Source organism: Cotesia glomerata, linkage group LG9 (assembly GCF_020080835.1).
Source record: "Cotesia glomerata isolate CgM1 linkage group LG9, MPM_Cglom_v2.3, whole genome shotgun sequence".
Classification (NCBI taxonomy): Eukaryota; Metazoa; Arthropoda; class Insecta; order Hymenoptera; family Braconidae; genus Cotesia; species Cotesia glomerata.
This window is the reverse complement of record NC_058166.1, coordinates 3,755,179-3,775,663: the sequence shown is the minus strand read 5'-3', so window position 1 is coordinate 3,775,663 and position 20,485 is coordinate 3,755,179. Positions and strand designations below refer to the sequence as shown.

At 26.6% G+C, this 20,485-nt stretch overlaps 2 protein-coding genes across 2 annotated transcripts; one reads left to right on the top strand and one right to left on the bottom strand.

The window, feature by feature from the left end:
* Positions 1–213: 213 nt before the first annotated feature.
* Positions 214–9,230, top strand: LOC123271225 (peptidyl-prolyl cis-trans isomerase E). The gene is made up of 4 exons (XM_044737492.1): positions 214–419; positions 905–1,074; positions 5,881–6,237; positions 8,885–9,230. Exons 1-4 carry the CDS (start codon positions 389–391, stop codon positions 9,200–9,202), a joined length of 876 nt encoding a protein of 291 aa, XP_044593427.1. The 5' UTR covers positions 214–388; the 3' UTR covers positions 9,203–9,230.
* Positions 9,231–9,291: 61 nt separating this feature from the next.
* On the bottom strand, positions 9,292–18,872 carry LOC123271223 (phospholipase ABHD3). Its single transcript, XM_044737489.1, has 7 exons — positions 18,663–18,872; positions 17,463–17,632; positions 15,290–15,500; positions 13,783–13,895; positions 13,144–13,375; positions 12,889–13,054; positions 9,292–9,464 (listed from the first exon to the last, which is right to left on the bottom strand). The coding sequence occupies exons 1-7, from the start codon at positions 18,759–18,761 to the stop codon at positions 9,295–9,297; spliced, it is 1,161 nt and encodes a 386-aa protein (XP_044593424.1). The 5' UTR covers positions 18,762–18,872; the 3' UTR covers positions 9,292–9,294.
* Positions 18,873–20,485: the final 1,613 nt, after the last annotated feature.

Sequence of the window (20,485 nt, the reverse complement as noted above, 5' to 3'; positions counted from 1 at the left end):
TTCTAATTTTTTCAATAAAAAAAAAATTAAAAACGTCGGCTAACTTTATTATTATATTTAAATAAGTCCCGCGTAACCACGACTCAGTCCCTAGTCCACAAGGGGGCAGTACAATCAATCTAACAAACTAGCTCAACATAACAAATCTTGATCTAGTGATTTTTTTACTTTGTTTTTGTCGTTCTGTGAAATTATTTACCATGTTGTGGTGAGTTGTGACGCTATCTTCTATTTTCTTATACATGTTCGTAAAACACAACACCGGCCATAAAATAACCTGTGAAATATTTAACAAATTTATTAATTTATTTCAAGTTTTGTGAGAGTAAAAAGAATAATTTGTAGTTACAACCTTGGATGTTGTGAAACAAAAATTATCTAATCAATCATGAATAATACCAAGAGGACCATCTATGTTGGTAATGTAAACATTTATAATTAACCTAAAATATTAAAATTAATTAAACGATTAATCAGAAAAAAGTTCTTAGATAGTAAATAAAAGCAATTTAATACACGAAAATTAATTGAGCATATATTTAATAATTTTAACAATTTTTTAATTTAATTAAAGCGAAAAAAAGTATTAAAAAATTGACATATAGATTTAAAAAAATAAGAAATGCAATTTTTTGGAACAAATTTGTTTGTTTTAAAAAATTAAAAAATTTTCTAGTGACTGCTAATTATAATGTCATTGTAAAAAAAAAGTCGTTTTTACAAAAAAAAATTATAAAATTAAAAAATTGGCAATAACTTGACTGTAAATTTTTTTTAATTTCTATTAAAAATCAATTACAATAAAAAAAAACTTCTAAAAATTTCTGCTAATATTTTTTTTTATTTTTCACATGTAAAATTTTTATTTAATTGTAAATAAAATTATTTATTTTTATTCAAACAGGAGGATTAGCTGAAGAAGTTGATGAAAAAATTCTCCATGCAGCTTTCATACCATTTGGTGAAATAATAGATATTCAGATACCACTTGATTATGAATCAGAAAAACATCGAGGATTTGCATTCATAGAATTTGAATTAGCTGAAGATGCTCTGGCAGCTATCGATAATATGGTGAGTAATCACAATCCGAACAAAAACAGTTTCACTGTAAAAAAATCACGCCAAGTCCACGTTCATAAGACTATTAAGAAAAAAAATTTTATTTCTTTACAAAAAGATATAAAATAAAAAATTTAAAAATCCAAGTAACCGATATGGTTGTATATGATTTTCGGAAATTAAAAAAAATTTTGTTGTAAATTTAAAAATTAAAAGAAACAATTTTGGAACGTATTTAGTGTGCGTGGTTACGAAAAATTTCACTTTTTATGAAATTCATAAAATTTATCTACTAGGACTTTTAAAAAAAATTGAAGTACACAATGACGCACACCAAGTACGTTCCAAAATTGTTTCTTTTAATTTTTAAATTTACAACAAAATTTTTTTTAATTTCCGAAAATCATATACAACCATATCGGATACTTGGATTTTTTAATTTTTTATTTTATATCTTTTTGTAAAGAAATAAAATTTTTTTTCTTAATAGTCTTATGAACGTGGACTTGGCGTGATTTTTTTACAGTGAAACTTTTTTTGTTCGGATTTCAGTATTTTTTGTAATTATAATAAAAATTGACAATTTTAATCAAAAAACTCGATAGAGTCTGGCGCCAAGTTCCGTTCTCAAGCCAGACTACCGAGTGTGTATATACCGTAAGCAGAACGGTTTTTTGAGGTTACAAATTTTTTTTCAAATTTATTTTGATTTTTTTTTACATGATATTTTATAATAGTAGTTCATGCTTTTTATTACGCGTATTACTTGATTATTATCAATTATCTTTATAATTTCTATTTAAAATTACTAAAAATAATCAGCACAAACTATAGCGACCCAGATTTTAGATTTTAACTTTTTCTTATGTAAAAGCGGACGGCCAGAGACTAAATAATATAAGAATGCATGCTAATCTTATAATAGATGGGAAACTACAGTGAAAAAGATATTTGACAGCTTGCAATTACACACGCCAGGCGGCGCAAGAATAACTTTTACATGAACTATAGCTTAAAGGGGATAGTTTGCCACCGGAAATGTATTAAATTAAAATTGTCAATTTTTATTATAATTACAAAAAATACTGAAATCCGAGCAAAAAACAGTTTCACTGTAAAAAAATCGCGCCGTCCACGTTCATAAGACTATTAAGAAAAAAAAATTTTATTTCTTTACAAAAAGATATAAAATAAAAAATAAAAAAATCCAAGATACCGATATGGTTGTATATGATTTTCGGAAATTAAAAAAAATTTTTTTGTAAATTTAAAAATTAAAAGAAACCAATTTTGGAACGTACTTGGTGTGCATGATTGTGTACTTTAATTTTTTTTAAAAGTCCTAGTAGATAGATTTTAGGAATTTCATAAAAAGTGAAATATTTTGTAACCACGCACACTAAATACGTTCCAAAATTGTTTCTTTTAATTTTTAAATTTACAAAAAAATTTTTTTTAATTTCCGAAAATCATATACAACCATATTGGTATCTTGGATTTTTTAATTTTTTATTTTATATCTTTTTGTACAGAAATAAAATTTTTTTTTCTTAATAGTCTTATGAACGTGGACTTGGCGCGATTTTTTTACAGTGAAACTGTTTTTTGCTCGGATTTAATACATTTCCGGTGGCAAACTATCCCCTTTAAGCTATAGTTCATGTAAAAGTTATTCTTGCGCTGCCTGGCGTGTGTAATTGCAAGCTGTCAAATATCTTTTTTTCACTGTAGTTTCCCATCTAATATAAGATTAGCATGCATTCTTATATTATTTAGTCTCTGGCCGTCCGCTTTTTACATAAGAAAAAAGTTAAAATCTAAAAATCTGGGTCGCTATAGTTTGTGCTGATTATTTTTAATAATTTAAAATAAAAATTATAAAGATAATTGATAATAATCAAGTAATACGCGTAATAAAAAGCATGAACTACTATTATAAAATATCATGTAAAAAAAAATCAAAATAAATTTGAAAAAAAATTTGTAACCTCAAAAAACCGTTCTGCTTACGGTATATACACACTCGGTAGTGCGGCTTGAGAACGGAACTTAGCGCCAGACTCTATCGAGTCTGTTGATAAATTCTATATATTTAATTTTTTAACACCTTTCTATTAAAATATTATTAATTGCTGAATATTTAAAAATCATGCTGGTCATTAATTGTGCTAAAAGTTTGCAATTAAAAATTTTTTAGCTTAACCTTTCATAATACTAACGTTAGCCGACGTTTTTAATTTTTTTCTCATTTATTAAAGTAAAATCAAAAAAATGGCACTTATAAATTTTCAAGTTTTTTACAAATAAAATTAAAAAAAAAATTTTTTTAAATAAAAAAAAATTCCAAAAATTTTTAGATATCGGTTAATTTAATTTTCATTCTTCTATAATACTAAGTTAAACTTTAGTTCTTATGACCCGTATAAAAAAAATTCGTCTTAAAAGTGTCTTTTGCTTTAGATCTTAAAAGTGACACAATAACGGACTTTTTTAAGAAAAAAAATAAAATTTTAAAATGTTTTAGATAAAAAAAACTTGAAAGTTTTTTGCGTTATTTTTTTACATTTTTAGTTTAAATTTTTTAATCAATATCCACTTCATCCTGCCCATAATTTTCTAAGCAAAGTCTAATTTAGAGATTTCAGAGATAATATTAACACTTAGAGTTTGAAATATCTTAAAACTCAAGCGCTAAAATTTCACAAAATCGTTTAAATGCACTGAGTTTAAGACTTTTTTAAAACGTTTTTAATAGTTTTTTAAGACTTCAATTCTGGAATTTTTTTTTATCGATGGTCACATTTTCTGACAAAAATTTTTTTTTGTTATTTAGACTTTTTTGAAATTTCTTAATTTTAAAACTCATTTAAGACATTTGTCAAACTGTTTTAAGGTATTACCTTCGCCAGAGTCGTTTCCTTAGGATTTTTTTAAAACTTCGGCAGATTAATATTTATATAATTCTGCATCGATTGGCGAAATTTGAGAATTTTTGACCATCTAGTTTCCGAGATATTTAATTTCAAAGTTTGAGTTTTGAACGCTCTTATACATTACGGTATACGGGATATCGAAAAGTTTACCTACAAACATTTTTATATCTTAGAAACTTTTCTTAGGATCTTTTTAAAAAACTAGAGTAACGTTAACTAACGACTAAACAATTAAAAAAAAAAAAAATTCATTGATAATTACCACACAGTTTCAGAGATATTTATTAATAAGTAATGAAAAATTTACCAGACTTTAGCCGAGGAGGGGATACGTTAATAAAGCTGTGGCAACAGCGCAAGTTTTGTGAGCCGCGAAAGAAGTATGAGACGCGCATGCGCTGACAAATTTGAAAAGTTTAATTTAGTTAGGTGTAATATTATAGTTATTAATTTTATTTATTTAAAAAAAATAATGATTATTTTATGAAAATAAGTATTTTTCTATATTTATAAAAATTCAAAAAGTTAAAAATTTTAATATAATAATATTTATCATTAATTATTAATCTTTCATAAGTTATAAGAATAATAGTAAGATGAAAAAATTAAAAAAATACTAAAATTTAAAATCAGTTAATACATCATCATAAAAAAATTAGTTACTGATTTTTCTTAAAAAACAAAACAATATTGTCAATTATTTTTTTTCTATTTGTTATTTTCATATTTGCTAGAGATTTCTGTCGTTTTTCAAGGACTTTTTTTTATGAATCGTCCTCTATAAGTCAATTTTTTAGACATTGTAATTATATTTCCGAATAAATGTTAGTAAATAAATAAATAAACGCATGTATCAAAACAGAGGTTAGTCTACAGTTGATCCAAAACACTACAGTATCACCACTATAAAATATATTGACGCTCATGCAATTTTGCCAGACTTTTCCAACGATCAGTTTCTCGTTTGTGATTGGTTGAAATAAGTACATAAACAGCAAAAAGTTTTAGGCTTGTCAATAATGACTATCCGGTATGTGTACCGTACACTCTAGCATAAACTTTTGACGACGGAAGTCGCGAGGGTAATACCTTAAGACATGTTTTAAACTCTTTTAGGACAGTTCTAAGAAATTTTTAAGGAATCTTAAAAGTCATAAAAGAGTCATAAAATGTCTTAAATTAATTTTAAATGAGTCTTAAAGGCGTCTTAAAAGACTTTCAAAAGATTCCTTAAAAATTTCTTAAAATCGTCACAAAAGAGTTAAAAATATGTCTTAAAAGTCTTCAAGACGTCTCAAAGGAGTAAAAAAATGCCTTAAGTAAGTCTTAAAAAATGTATTCGAACCGTTTAAAAAATGTCTGAAATGAGTCTTAAAAGTGTCTCAAAATTTAGAAATTTCAAAAAAGTCTAAATAACTTAAAAAAAATTTTGGTCCGAAAAAGTGACTATCGATAAAAAAAAATTCCAGACTTGAAATCTTAAAAAACTATTAAAAACGTTTTAACAAAGTCTTAAACTCAGTGCATTTAATCAATTTTGTGAAATTTTAGCGCTCGAGGTGTGAGATATTTCAAACTCTTAGTCTTAATATTATCTCTAAAATCTCTAAATTAGACTTTGCTTAGAAAATTATGGTCAGGATGAAGTGGATATTGATTAAAAAATTTAAACTAAAAATGTAAAAAAATAACAAAAAATTTTCAAGTTTTTTTATCTAAAATATTTCAAAATTTTATTTTTTTTCTCAAAAAAGTTCGTTATTGTATCACGGTTAAGATCTCAAGCAAAAGACACTTTTAAGACAAATTTTTATTTATACGGGAAATTAAATTTGTATTAGTTTAATAATGATCAATCATTAATAACTATCTTTACATGTTGCAGAATGACTCAGAATTGTTTGGTCGCACAATACGTGTCAATATAGCTAAACCACAGCGAATTAAAGAAGGTTCATCAAAGCCTGTTTGGGCAGAAGATACTTGGCTGCAAGAACATGCTGGTGAAACTCTTAATAAAGACAATTCCACAAGTAACATTCTTACGACCCCCGTAAAAGAAAAGCGTAATCCACAGGTTTACTTAGATATCAGTGCTGGAAAACATGAATTGGGCCGTATTATAATAATGTTACGAGCAGACATTGTTCCTAAAACAGCTGAGAATTTCCGTTGTCTTTGTACTCATGAAAAAGGTTATGGATATCAAGGAAGTATATTTCATCGGATAATTCCTGACTTTGTATCCTTTTTTATAAAATTTAATGTGATATTAAGGACGTTCATGCGCTATGCTAGAGTCGGATAAGCTCGAACTTTTTATGATATTCATTGAGATCTTGAGAAAAATTTTAAAGTACATCAATAATCTTACAATGATTAACTAGCAACCTGTAGTCACTATGTGACTGTAAAAATTTATGGATTATGAATAAGAAAACTTTGGCTTAAAGATTTTTTGATATTTATGACACTATACTTTCTTAGGGTATTTTTTAAATTGTATTTTGTCCACTGATGATATTTTTAAGGATATAAGCTCATTCTGGTGTTACACTTATCGAGACCATTCATTTGAATACCCACACGAATTTTTCATATATTTTATATATTTTATAAATATGAGAAATATCGTATATATAAGAAATATATGAAAAAATCATAAGGGTATTCAAATGAAAGGTCGCGATGAGGGTAACGTCAGAATAAGCTTATATTTTCAAAAATGTTAATAATTAAAAAATGAAGTTGTATTTTGTCGTGATGATATTTTTAAGGATATAAGCTCATCCTGATGTTACGCTTATCGATACCTTTCATTTGAATATCCACACGAATTTTTCATATATTTTATATATTTTACAAATATGAGAAATATCATATATATAAAAAATATATGAAAAATTCGTGTGGGTATTCAAATGAAAGGTCTTGATGAGGGTAACATCAAGATGAGCTTATATTTTTAAAAATGTCAATAATTAAGAAATGAAGTTGTATTTCGTCCGCTGATGATTTTTTTAAGGATATAAGCTCATTCTGGTGTTACCCTTAACGAGACCTTTCATTTGAATATCCACACGAATTTTTCATATATTTCATATATTTTAAAAATATGAGAAATATCATATATATGAAAAATTCGTGTAGGTATTCAAATGAAAGGTCTTGATGAGGGTAACATCAAGATGAGCTTATATTTTTAAAAATGTCAATAATTAAGAAATGAAGTTGTATTTCGTCCGCTGATGATTTTTTTAACGATATAAGCTCATTCTGGTGTTACACATCGAGACCTTTCATTTGAATATCCACACGAATTTTTCATATATTTTATATATTTCACAAATATGAAAAATATTTGGGTAATTCACTGTAAGGACGTCTTAAATCTGTACAAAATTGTCCGACCAAATTATTTTTGATTTTATTAGAAATAAAATTAACAAGGACTACAAAACTATCAGCTTAATAATAATAAATAAAAATCCGATTTAATTTTTGCTTTTTCGATATTTGTGTATCTTTTGCCATATAACATGACAGGGGATCGTTTTTTTTTTTAAATTGAGAAAAATCAAGCAAACTATTTCAATGCATTCAATTTTTCAAGTTCTCAATGAATGTTTACATTAATTAGAATAATATTAAGACTTATGGATCCAATTTTATAAACAAATTATAAATAAAAATAGTTGCCAGGGGACTGAGTTTTGAAGTGGCCCAGACACATATTTCCAGCACAAACGGTGCTTTGACACTAAATAAAATGGCGATAAAGCGCTAACAGCCCTATGGTTATTAACAAGGCTAGTTAGATCCTTATAAACCTTACAAAAGGTAAAATAACACACTGGATTTTTTTTTTGGCTTTGAACTTCTGGCAGGGGACTGTTCTTAAAATGCCTTGGACAAACTTTGTTTTAATGAATTTAATGAAACAAATTAATTTTCAGTACTTTTTATTAAAGAATATTGTTAGTTAACTAATTAAGTTTATAAACACTATGGACTAAATTATATATTATGGACGAATAACTTAAAATTTAATCTTAAAATTTTAATTTTGGGAATGGGACAGCCCAGAGGACTGTTATTTCGGTGGTTTACGAATTTATAGCAAAAAAACTAAAATTTATTTTATTTTAAATTTCAATGCTCCAAATAGAAATGTTTTTTTACTTTCGTAAAAAATTTTTTTTAGTAACAAAATAACATTTTTTCCAATAAAAAAATGCCTGGAACAGCGAAAAACATCCTTACAGAGGATCACCCATATATGTAAAAAATAAATGAAAAATTCGTGTGGGTATTCAAATGGAAGGTCTCGATGAGAGTAACATCAGGATGATCTTATATTTTTAAAAATATCAATTATTAAAAAATGAAGTTGTATTTTGTCTATAATTTCATAGAAATCTATAATTTCTAACCATTTAATCAGCTGTCGAAAATCAACTAAAATAATGTTAATTATACCAAGTAACATAATAACTAATTAATTTAAACGTTTGTCAACATTATCTATTTGATGCATTCATAAAAAAATGAATCGAAAAATATTTTCAAACATTATTTGTTATAGTATCTACTTTAACAATATGAATATTATAATTTTAAATGAATTAAATGCTGACCTGCCATAAGGTAGTAAGTTAAAAATTTAATTTTTATCGTTAATAACTTTTTGAAATAATCAAAAAAGAATTTCTAATTTTTGAGGAAAAAACACATTATTTAAACTTATCAAAACTAAAAAATATAAATTTATATTTACTATTAATTCTTGCACATGAACGTCCTTAAATAGCTATAGAAGTTTATTTCTAACATATAAAACAAGAACTAATAAAAATAAAGAAGTATTTCCTTAATTATTTGTAAAATAGATGTGTCAAGGAGGCGATTTCACAAATCATAACGGCAAAGGTGGTAAGTCAATCTACGGTAATAAATTTGATGACGAATCGTTTGAATTAAAACACACTGGACCAGGAATATTATCGATGGCTAACTCCGGGCCCAACAGCAATGGTTCGCAATTTTTCTTATGTCTCGCTAAAACTGATTGGCTTGACAATAAACACGTTGTTTTTGGACACGTGCTCAGTGGACTTGATGTACTAAAAAAAATGGAGAAATATGGGAGTAAGGGGGGTACAGTTTCGCAAAAAGTCGTTATAACTACATGTGGAGAGTTGTCGTAATAAAATATAATTTATTATTTTTAAAAATCAGATTTTTTGATAATTCAATTTCCAACTATAAAATATTAGTTCATTTTTTTTGGTTATCATATTTATGGTTCCTTTTTAAAAAACATCATATAAAAGTATTGTTTGAATAATTTAGTTATATACTGTTCTTCTTTAGTGGGCCACATTCCTTGAAGAAATCCAATATGACCACCATGAGATGTTATTAAAAAAGCGATATTTTTACATTTCTCTACCTCTTTTAATGGTATTACTACAAAGAAAAAAAAATTAACTTGAATTAAAGGGCACACCTAGTGAGAAAGTTTTAAAAAATCGATTTTTTTTTCATATTTCGATAGGTTATACCTTTAAAAATAACATACTAAAATTGTAAATCGATATCTCAAATAGTTTTTGAGTAGCAGCCATTTTAAAAGTATCCGCTCGGCAGTTAGAATAGGACCATTTTATCTTTTAACGCGTTTTTCTCGAAACAGCATTTTTGGAATTTGCTGCAGTGATTACTCGGAGACAAATGATCCGATCATCATCAAATTTTTAACTTCCCGCTAAGAAAATCGAAGATTTTTGAAAAATCGGGAAGTTATTGTTTTCACCCCGTTTTGCAAAAATTGAGGTTTCAACAGATCTCGACGTTTTGAAGCCCTAAGTAGCTTCCCTGACTATTTTTACGATGAAGTCCGTACGTCTGTATGTATGTGTGTGTATGTAAACCTCTTATAACTTCTGAACGGCTTGAGCGATTTGATCGCAATTGGTGTCATTCGAAAGGTCTTCGCCAAACTTAGATTTCCTGTAAGTTGGAACCGATTCGGACCAGTAGATTTCGAGAAATTGCAAAAAAAAGTGAAAATAAAAGTTGTTTTTTTTTTTTCATTTTTTTTAAATATCTCCGAATTAGCTGAACCGATCGACCTCAACAACTAATCAGCTCTTAACCTTGAAAACCCGCATCGATCGCCACATAGAGCGTCAAAATTGGTTGATGCGTTCGTGAGATATCGTTGTCGAAAAAAATCGAAAAAAGTGTTTTTTTGTAATAACTCTGAAATTTTTCTTTAGATCCATTTTTTTGTTTGAAATTATTTATAGAGTTCAAAAAACCACATCGATTGCCGCTAACCACGTTCAAATCGGTTTATTCATTCAAAAGTTATAGCAGTTTGAAAATTAAAAAAATCGTGTTTTATCGAACTTTGATAAGATTTTTGAGCTTGAAGAGCTCAAAAGCATAGGAAAGCTATCTCTTTGAGCTCAGAGAGCTCAAAATAATACATAAACTGTATTTTTGAGCTCGAAGAGCTCAAAAACATCATAAATGCAATTTTAAGCGCTTAGGTACGGAATGAGTGGGAAATTGCAGGGATGGCCTTCAGGGTCAACCGTTTTCCTAATTTTTTTCTGCTCGTTCTGTATATAGTTCTCCATCAAATTTTGGCAGGTCAAAAACGACCAAAATTTTGGGTAAAATCCAACTTTTTTTTAAAAAAAACGCCGCCATCTTGTAAATTTTTGATATTTTTTTTCGGCCATAGGTCATTATACGGATAATATCTTCTAGTTTAACGAGAATTTTGATTTTTTTTTTTTTTACTTAATTCACGGAGAAGGTCGGAATCACTGCAACAGTGACCTTTTTTTAGCGCCATCGGAGATCGCGTGTAACTCGAAAAATATTTAATCTTTTTCTTCAAAAATTTTACTGTGTATCCTTAAAATATGTATAAATATACCCTTAAAATTTTAAAACAAGTGATACAGTAGTTATTCTTTTTTTTAATTCCCAAAAATCGCCTTTTTTTTAGGCTATCACACTAGGTGTCCCTTAAAAGAAAAATTCTTGAACTAAGAAAATAATTTTGAAGATTTTATCGTCTTGAATCAAGACAACAAATTTTTGAATTAAGGTTCGAGCGTAACTTATGAGTCAAAATAATGTTTAAATTTTTTTTTAACTTTTAGATTTTCCAATATTTGTCAAAATTCTTTATTTTAATTTAAAATAATTTGAACAATTTAATAATTTATGATTTTTACTTATTTAGTAAAATAAAGTAATAAAATGATTTTCGTATTTATTACTTGCCGGATTAAATAAACAGCTTTGGCAACAGCGCGTTTGATTATACCCATTACAGAGACGTATATGAGTGTGTGAGTTAAATATTTCTCTCTCTGTAACTATATTTCTATCCTTTTCTTTTTTCTCAGCTGTTAACACGACGTTGTCAAATTTTTATTCGAATAAATAACTGACGATAAACGAGTCAAAAACATAAAATTAAACTTGAAATATTTCAAAAATTATATCGGTAATGTATTATTATTAAATTTTTTTTATATTTTACAATAATTCAAGTTTCTTGTGTATAGTTTTTTATTCGTTAAAGTTGGGAGGTTAATATTGAAGAAAATAATTAAAGTCTCGACTAAAGTTTGTCCGCCATAAGAGCCCGTGTATAAGGAGGTAAAAAATGTGATTTTTGAAATTTAATATCTAAGTAACTAAACGGTGAATCTTTTAAAAATTTTGGGATTAAATAAATTATTTACCCGTGTAAAAATGATATGATATCATTATAACGCTCATAATGAATATCATAATGAATCTCATATTGTGACACTAATATGAGATTCATATAAAATCCATATCAATACATTTGAAACCTGTTACAAGTAAAATATTTATGAAAACGAATTTTTTTTTAATTAGATTATAAAATTTTTATTTTTCTTGTTGATGGAATCAGGCTGAAATTTTTCAAATTCATTATGATATTTTAATGATATTGTTGCCTTTTATTCTTTATTCAAGAAAAAAATTTTTATTACTGTTGGAAATTCGTTAAGATAGTATCTCCATGATGATATTAACATAATTTCATTATGAAATCATAATGATATTGAATTGAATTGAGAATTTAATGAAGGTCATATCTGCATAAAATCATAATGATATTGTTAGCCTTTTTAAATCATGATATAAAGTTATTGAGTCATAACTATATACATGAAATAATGCAAAATAATTAAATTAAAGAAATTTTTAGGACGATTTAAATTTTTTTCAAAATAAAAAATAACTATCTTAAGACGAAAAAATTTTTTCAGTTAAAAATTTTTTTCAAACCAAGATAGTCAGTGTTTTTCTAAATATTCTCCCAAGTTAAGAAAGTCAAAGCGGAAAGTTAAATAGTTCAAAAGTATAGTGCATGATAAAAATACTGTTTTTCTCAATCATTATACATTTCCTATGATTAACAGAAAAAATCAAAATTTTACTAATCTACTTAAAAAAAAATTCGTTCCCATAAGTGTTTTACATGTTACGGGTTTCAAATGTATTCATATGGCTCTAATATGAATCTCATATTAGTGTCAAAATATGAGATTCATTATGATATTCATTATGAGCTTCATAATGATATCATATCATTTTTACACGGGCATTTATATGTATACTTAATTTCAAAGCTCAAAGTTGGAAATTATTTTTCACATTAGATTCGCTCGAACCTTCTTAAGAATTTTTCTACTCAAATCAAGAAGATAGTTCTTCAAAATTATTTACTTGATTCAAGTAAATTTTTTTTTTTATGTAAATAAAGCAAATTTATTATTATTATACATTGTTATTTAACAATGCAAAAATTTACTGCTGAATTTTTTTTTACCTTCAAAAGGTTGAAATGGATCATCGGCGGCATTCAAACAAAATAAAGGTACTCTGATAAATTGTAATTTGTCGTGTAGTGTAGCACTATTATAATACTCTTCGACATTTTTATATCCAAAATGTCTTGCAGTAAAAGCTGAGTCGAATTCTCTTACTGTTTTACTCTAAACAGAAAATGTCAATAGTTTTTTTCAATTACAAGATTTATAATTAAAAAAAAAAAAAAAATTAATACTTATCATTTTATCACAACCTTAAAAGCTTCTTTTAAATCCTCTTTGAAAAACTCGTGTACTTGATCGTGCATATTTCTAAAAGTTTGAGTCATCGCTTTAGTCAACAATCGATTTAACACTCGATTAAATCCAGCTTCGATACTTTTTGTCCCTTCAATTATATTCCACGGTACTGATAGAACAAATGTTGCTTGTAATTTATCAATAGCTTTTTCACGTTCTTGTGCTAAATAATTTCCTAATATTAATCTAAAAAAATTATGTTAGGCTTTATCAATAAATCTTTACACTGAGAAAAATTTATTTTGAAAAAAAAATGAGCAATTTTGCAATAAAAAAAATAATTTGTTTAAAATTTTCTTAGCTGAAAAAATGAAAATTGTTTTCACAGTAAATTTCTTGAAAAAAAAAAAAAAAAAAAAAAATTTGATAAAAATTCGTAAGTTATGTAAAATTATTTTTTTTCACAATCAAAAAAAATTTTTTTCAAGAAATATGCTTTAAGAAAAATTTTTATTTTTTCAGCTAAGAAATAGAATAATTAAAAATTTTAAGCTAATTAATGTATTATTATTACAAAATTGCATAACTTTTTTCTCAAAATAAATTTTTTCTCTCAGTGAATGAAATAAAATTAAAAAAAAAAAAGAACAAACCCTCCCATAGAAATTCCACACGCTCCGATTTGAACATTAGGATTTAATTTACGTACATGAGCTAAAACTTCAGTAAAATCTTCACAATTAGCTGCACAGTAAGCTCTAGGAGTCTACTAAAAAATACTTTTTATTAAAAATTACTAAATTAACGTGAACAAGTATTTCTTTAAATTTTTATTTTTCTGAGTAATTAAAAAAAAAAAGTACACTGAGAAAGAAAAAACAAACAAGGATGTTTTGATAAAAAATTATAAATTTCTGCCTTCATTAAAATAGACAATGGTGTAGCTTTATTACTTGAATTAGATGAAAATTATTTTAATTAATTCTATAAATTTTTTTAATAAGAAAATATAAAAGCGCTAATTTTCGAGAGTATGTTCTTATGTCAAGATGATTTTCTTTTTTTTTTTTTTTGCACAAATAGAATTTTTATATGCAAATTTTGAATTAAAATTTATGAAAATTTAATACATAATTTTAAACTGAAAAAAAAAAATTTCTTTTAAAAAAAAAAGAGTAATTTTTGAATAAAAAACTAATTTGTTGAAAATTTTAAACAACTTTCTTTCTTCGCTGAAAAAATAAAAATTATTCTCTCAGTAACTTTCTTGTTGAAAGAAAATTTTTCTAAATTTGGAAAAAAAAAACATTTTTGGATAAAAATTCACAAATTGTCTAAAATTATTTTTTTCCAAATTAAAAAAAATTTTTTTTGCCCTCCGGGCGGAAAGTGGCAACTTTCGTCCCGCTGCGCTAAACTAAGTTGCCGCTTTCCGCCTTCGTCGGACAAAAAAATAGTATACACTCCTCGGGAAGTAAATAAGAAAGCCTCAGATCACATGTTTGTTGACCTCGGCTTCGCCTCGGCCAACAATTACATGTGATCTGAGACATTTCTTACTTTACTTCCCTAGGTGTGTAATATACTATTTTCAACAAAAAATTTACTTAAAAAAAATTTTTATTTCTTCAGATATTTATTTGTTGCCGTAATATGGACGGCGGAGTTCACGAAATGGTCCACCTTTACAAGCATGTGATTGTTGTGCAAACATGCTTGTAAATCTACTTCTGTAGTAGAAATAAAATTGTTCAAAATTTTAAACACATTAATTTCTTATTACATTACTAATTTTTTTTCAAAACAAATTTTTTTCTCAGTGTAGCAATAATTAAATGTGCTATTAACTAGTTAAATTTTTAAAATTATTATTTTTTTTATACAAGAGTGTAAACTGGCAACAAAAAAGATTGACGTCAACTTATATTACAGTGAACTCAACCGATCAAAGCTCACCAATAAAAGAGATAGTGCAGTTATCCGTATCAGAGTTCAATTGTTTAACGCTACCTACTAGAGGAGATACATACACTGTTAATTATTAAAGCAATTTAATAATGATAACTCAAGTACTAAAAAACGGAATAAAATAATTCTATGTGCAGAAAAAACAATTAAATATGAAACATAAATCTAAATTAAAAAACGTAAAAGTTTTACCTTTAGCGATACGCCACTAAGTCCACGATTATTAAAAATTACACATTTAATTCCTATTTTACGTCCGCCTATGACGAGACATCTTATATATTCTGCTTGACTAGTACCAGTTAATCCTGGTAAAATAATAACAATTGGTGCTAATTTATGACAATTATCATCTACCCAATCTAAAGCTACTTCACCCCCATCTTGTAATTTTAAAATTTCTCTGTGGAAAAAATAATTAATACAACGCAATTTTTAACGATATAAAAATACTTTTTTTTTCAGTGTAGAGTAAATACCCCAATAGATAAATGGTTAAGCAAACTCTCGTGTTCTATTAAAAAAACAATATAGTAATATACAGATAAGTTGTGATAAAGTAAATTATATTTATGTAAAAATATATAATTAACCAGGAGAAAATAAGTAAAACTTCGTAAAACGTTGTAATAATTAGTAAAAAAGAAAAATGTAAAAAAAAGTCCAAAACCCCAGTAGATGGACAGTCAATACCAATAGATGAACACTACTTACAAGCGATATTTTCAATTCATTATTTATATCAGAAATAATTAATTTATTAATTTTATCCACTAAAAAATAAAGCTTGATAAAATTAAAGAGAAAAGGTGATAAATTGGATAGTAATTTTCAAAATACATCATAAAGTAATTTTATTATTTTTGAACACGTGATGCTTTCTCTTGCAAAGTAACTTATAAAATATATTAGTATAAAGATTACCAATAATTAATAAATAATCAATTTAAATTAATAAAACACAACGTTAAAAACACTTTATATTGTCTTCTTCTTTTTAATAGGTCTGTTCTCTTTTACTTTTAAATTTCCTTCTCTCAATTTTCTCTTTTATTGAGCGTTTTCTTTTTTTTCTTCAATTTCTTCAATAATCATAATAATACTTTCATTTTCAGTACATATCTGTTTATTATAATCTTTACTCTTATTCTCACATTGATCCACCAATAAAATTAAAAAATAAAAGTTTGGAAAATCCAAAAGTGCACGCCTCATAACGCTCAATCATTTTTTAAGAAAAAAATTAATTGTATAATTAATTAAAAAAAAAAAATTATAATTAAGTAATTTCTTACAGAGTATTTTTTATTTTTTTTTTTAAATATCGGCGCCCTTTTTTTTTGTCATATGCGCACGCAGTCTAAAAAAATCTAGCTTGATCAAGTGGCGCCGAAGTTTTTACGTGACAAATAAGAAAAGTTCGTTTGGCTTTATACGGTTGTATCCGTGAATTTTAATAAAAATTCAATTAAAAAAAAAAATACATAAGCTAGGCCACTGATATGAAATACGGACCCAGTTCATCGAATTCTTAAACTAATAAAAAAGGTCCGGTCTTGAAATATCAATTTGTTCGGGAGTAATCGATGGTACATCCAAAATGGGGTGACATCCGGACATCCACGTAAAATTTTTTTCAAAACGTTTTTTTTTTTTCAAAATAGCAACATGAAATGATTTTAGAAAGTAAAAGATGGTTTAATTTAAGTGTTTTTCGGTGTACATCTACTTATATTATTGAATAAGTGTAATATGGTTGTGATAAAGGCATTTAAAGATCACAAAATTGCTTGATCTTGACGAGTCGAGTATAAAGCACAACCTCACGCGCTTCGCGCTATGAGGCGTGCAAAAAAATAAGAAAATTAATCATATAAACTCAATGTCCATCTATTGGAAAGAGGTCAGAAAAGTATCACCAATAGATGGACACTAAATTATATTATTTTTTTTCGATTTTATAATTAAAATATTATATTTCTAGCTTTGTTAGTGAAATATAAGCGTAATCAAATGTACAAATCTTACTTTTTTTATTATTTTTAATAATAATAACAAATAACGTCCACCAGCTATCTGTCACATGCTTACTAGTGGTGGCGCTCTCGGAGCAAAACCTCGAGACGTCCAATTTAAATAATTTTTTTAAACTATTATTTTAAATAATAAGTTAAAAAAAAATTACTTTTCGCTCTCAGAACTACTTGTAGACATAAAAAGAAATAACGACTTAAGATTGTTGTTCTTAAAACTAATGTAATTGCTTCTGAAAATAATATTTGTCCATCTATTGGGGGGTATCCATCTATTGGGGTATTTACCCTACGTTAAAATTTCTTTTGATGAAATGGAAGAAATTTTTTACCTTCGGTAATTAATTTCGGGAATCATTTTGCCTCGTATGATACTTGCCATAATAGTTTGAGCACGTGATTCAAGACACCAAGGTGTCGGGAGGAATTTTTCTTTTACTATTTCCATGTTATTTACAATTAATTTACGGAATTGATCATCCCCACAAACTAATATTGGTGTCTAGAATTTAAGAAAACAAAAATAAATCTAAATGTAAGATTCCAAATTTAACACAAAAGTTATATAAAAAGGAATAATCTTTTCGTATCTTCGTATCAGTTTTAAAAAACCTCGACAAAAGTCAAATCGATGTAAATTAATAAATTATTGATAAAAAACTTAATGTAAAAAAAACAAAAGCTTTCAAATTCTGATAAAAAATCTGGAAATCTGTTGACTGCGCAGGAAAATTTATTTAAGTCTCATCATCAGACTTTTGAGCTCGAAGAGCTCAAAAGCATAGAATAGTTATCTTTTTAAGCTCGGAGAGCTTAAAATAACACAAAAATTATGTTTTGAAGCTCGAAGAGCTCAAAAACAAAATCAGTGGAATTTTAAGCGTTTACGTATGGACTTAGCCGGAAGTTACAGGGATGGCCTTTAGGGTCAACCGTCTTTCTAATTTTTTTGTTTTAAAATATCCGGTATTTTATTTTAGCGTGTTCTCGTCTTGTAACTTTACCATTATTTTTAATATAGATATATAATGAGTTAATTTTTTAAGTATATCCATAAAAATATTACTAAACTTAATAAACATATTTTAAACTCAATATTCAATTTTAAAACATGTTTGTATACCAAAAAGTTATTAAATTTTTAACATCATATATTCTTGACTTTAATGCATCAAAAAAAGTTTTTGTCTTAACACTTGCAAAAATATGACTGGAGTGCAAAAAACAACTAAAAATTTTAATAATCACATAAATCATGAACATTACCAGTTACACTTATTTGTTAAACTTATTTGCATGTGTCAGTGTATGTAAACTTTGGCTTATTTTTAGATTTTTGCGCCCTTTAGCGAGCGATCTTAAAATATAGTATTTAACGATCGGTATTAAAAAGTAGAGAGAAGATGAAAAATAGAATGAGATTTTTCGAAAAATGTTTAAAGTATTTTTTGTGAAAAAAAGATATAATTTAGGCTCGGAATATTTCTCACTAAATTAATAATTTTAAAGTTTAAATTTTAAATCATTATTACCTTCACAATGCGTATTAAATAATAAATGTAGTATCCAAATATTAAAATGATAAAAGAATAGATTAGCGGCAAATCCAATAACGCTTTTAACTCAATCATTATGATTAAGGTAAATCAATTAAAATTTTACAATATCATCAAGGCGTAAATATTTTGTTAGTAAATCGACAGCTGTTTGTAGTTTTAATGTAGATGAATGACTGATTATTTCTTTCATATAGCAAAGAGTGGTCAATCAACGCTAGCCTTCGAGTTATTAATAGTAGGGGGATTACATATCATATAGCTATCTCTCTTGTCTTATCTCTCCTTTATTACATTGTATAAAGATTAAAATAGTCGCTTTCACTCGTTACACATTATCATTTAATGGTAATTTCAAAGCGTATTAAACTTTTCGATTTCAAACGTAACAACAGTCGATAGGGGAGAAAGGGGTCAATTGAACCATTCGACGCATTTGCATAAATTAATCATTTTTAAAAATTCACGTTGTTTATTGACTAATTTATGTATTGATAATGATAGTAGACATAATAAATTACCATTCCAAGAAAAAAAAATTGTTATTTAGTTTTAATTCGAATAATAAAAAATTGGTAAAATTTTTTTGGTTCAATTAATCTTCTCCTTCCCTACCTGCATCATAGATGTTTTTTATTACTTCGAGAAAAATATTATTAGATAAATTTTTCTCTTTTTATTTATAAAAAGCGAACAAAAAAAGAGATTACCTACAAATAGTCATATAAAAATAGTATAGTACTTCAAAGTTTTTTTCTAACTTAAATTTATAACATTATAAATAAAAAAATTTGTTCTTGAATCAACAATCAACAATTCTTGAAATGAAATAAAATTATTCTTTATTGAAGAGAATCGTTTTTGAATAAAGAATTCACTTGTATCGATCAAAGATAACATAGTCTTGAACCAAGTAAAAATGTTATCTATCGGAGTGATTAGATCTCTCAATCTAAGAAACAGTAATTCAAGATAAGAATTTCTTGAAATAAGACAACTAGTTCTCTTCAAAATAAATTTCTTGGAGCAAGAATATTTTTCTTGAATGAAGATATTTTTTTTATCAGTATACTAATGGAAACATTTCGAATGTCTAAAGGCAAAATTCAGAGTATTTGACTTGATTTAAGTGCACTCATATTATCCTGTAAGTGCGATATAAGTAAAAAAAAATTAGGAAAACGGTTGACCCTGAAGGCCATCCCTGCAACTTCCCGCCAATTCTATACCTAAACACTTGAAATTGCACTTATGACGTTTTAGAGCTCTTCGAGCTCATAAATACAATTTGTGTATTATTTTGAGCTCTCCGAGCTCAAAAAAATAGCTTTTGTATGCTTTTGAGCTCTTTGAGCTCAAAAGTTTGATAGAAGTTTAATAAAATACTATTTTTTAAATTTTCGAATCGCAATAACTTTTGAATGAATGAACCGATTTTCACGCGGTTGGTGGCATTCGGCGCAGTTTTTTAAGCTTCATAAAAAATCTTTAAGTTTATATTGACAGAGTGAAAAACTTCGGAGTAATTCCGAAAAAACACTTTTTTTCGGTTTTCTTTCGTCAACGATAACTCACGAACAAATCAACCGATTTTGACCGGGCTTGCGGTGATCGACGTGGATTTTTTATCTTAAGAGCTGATTAGATGTTGAAACTGATCAGTAAAGCCATTTAAAAGTAATACCAAAAAAACCACCTTTCAAAAAAATTTTTTTGAGATTTCTCAAAATCTACCCGTTCGAATCGGTCCAAATAGCATTCAAAATTTAAGTTTGGTTAAGCCCTTTCGAATGGCGTCA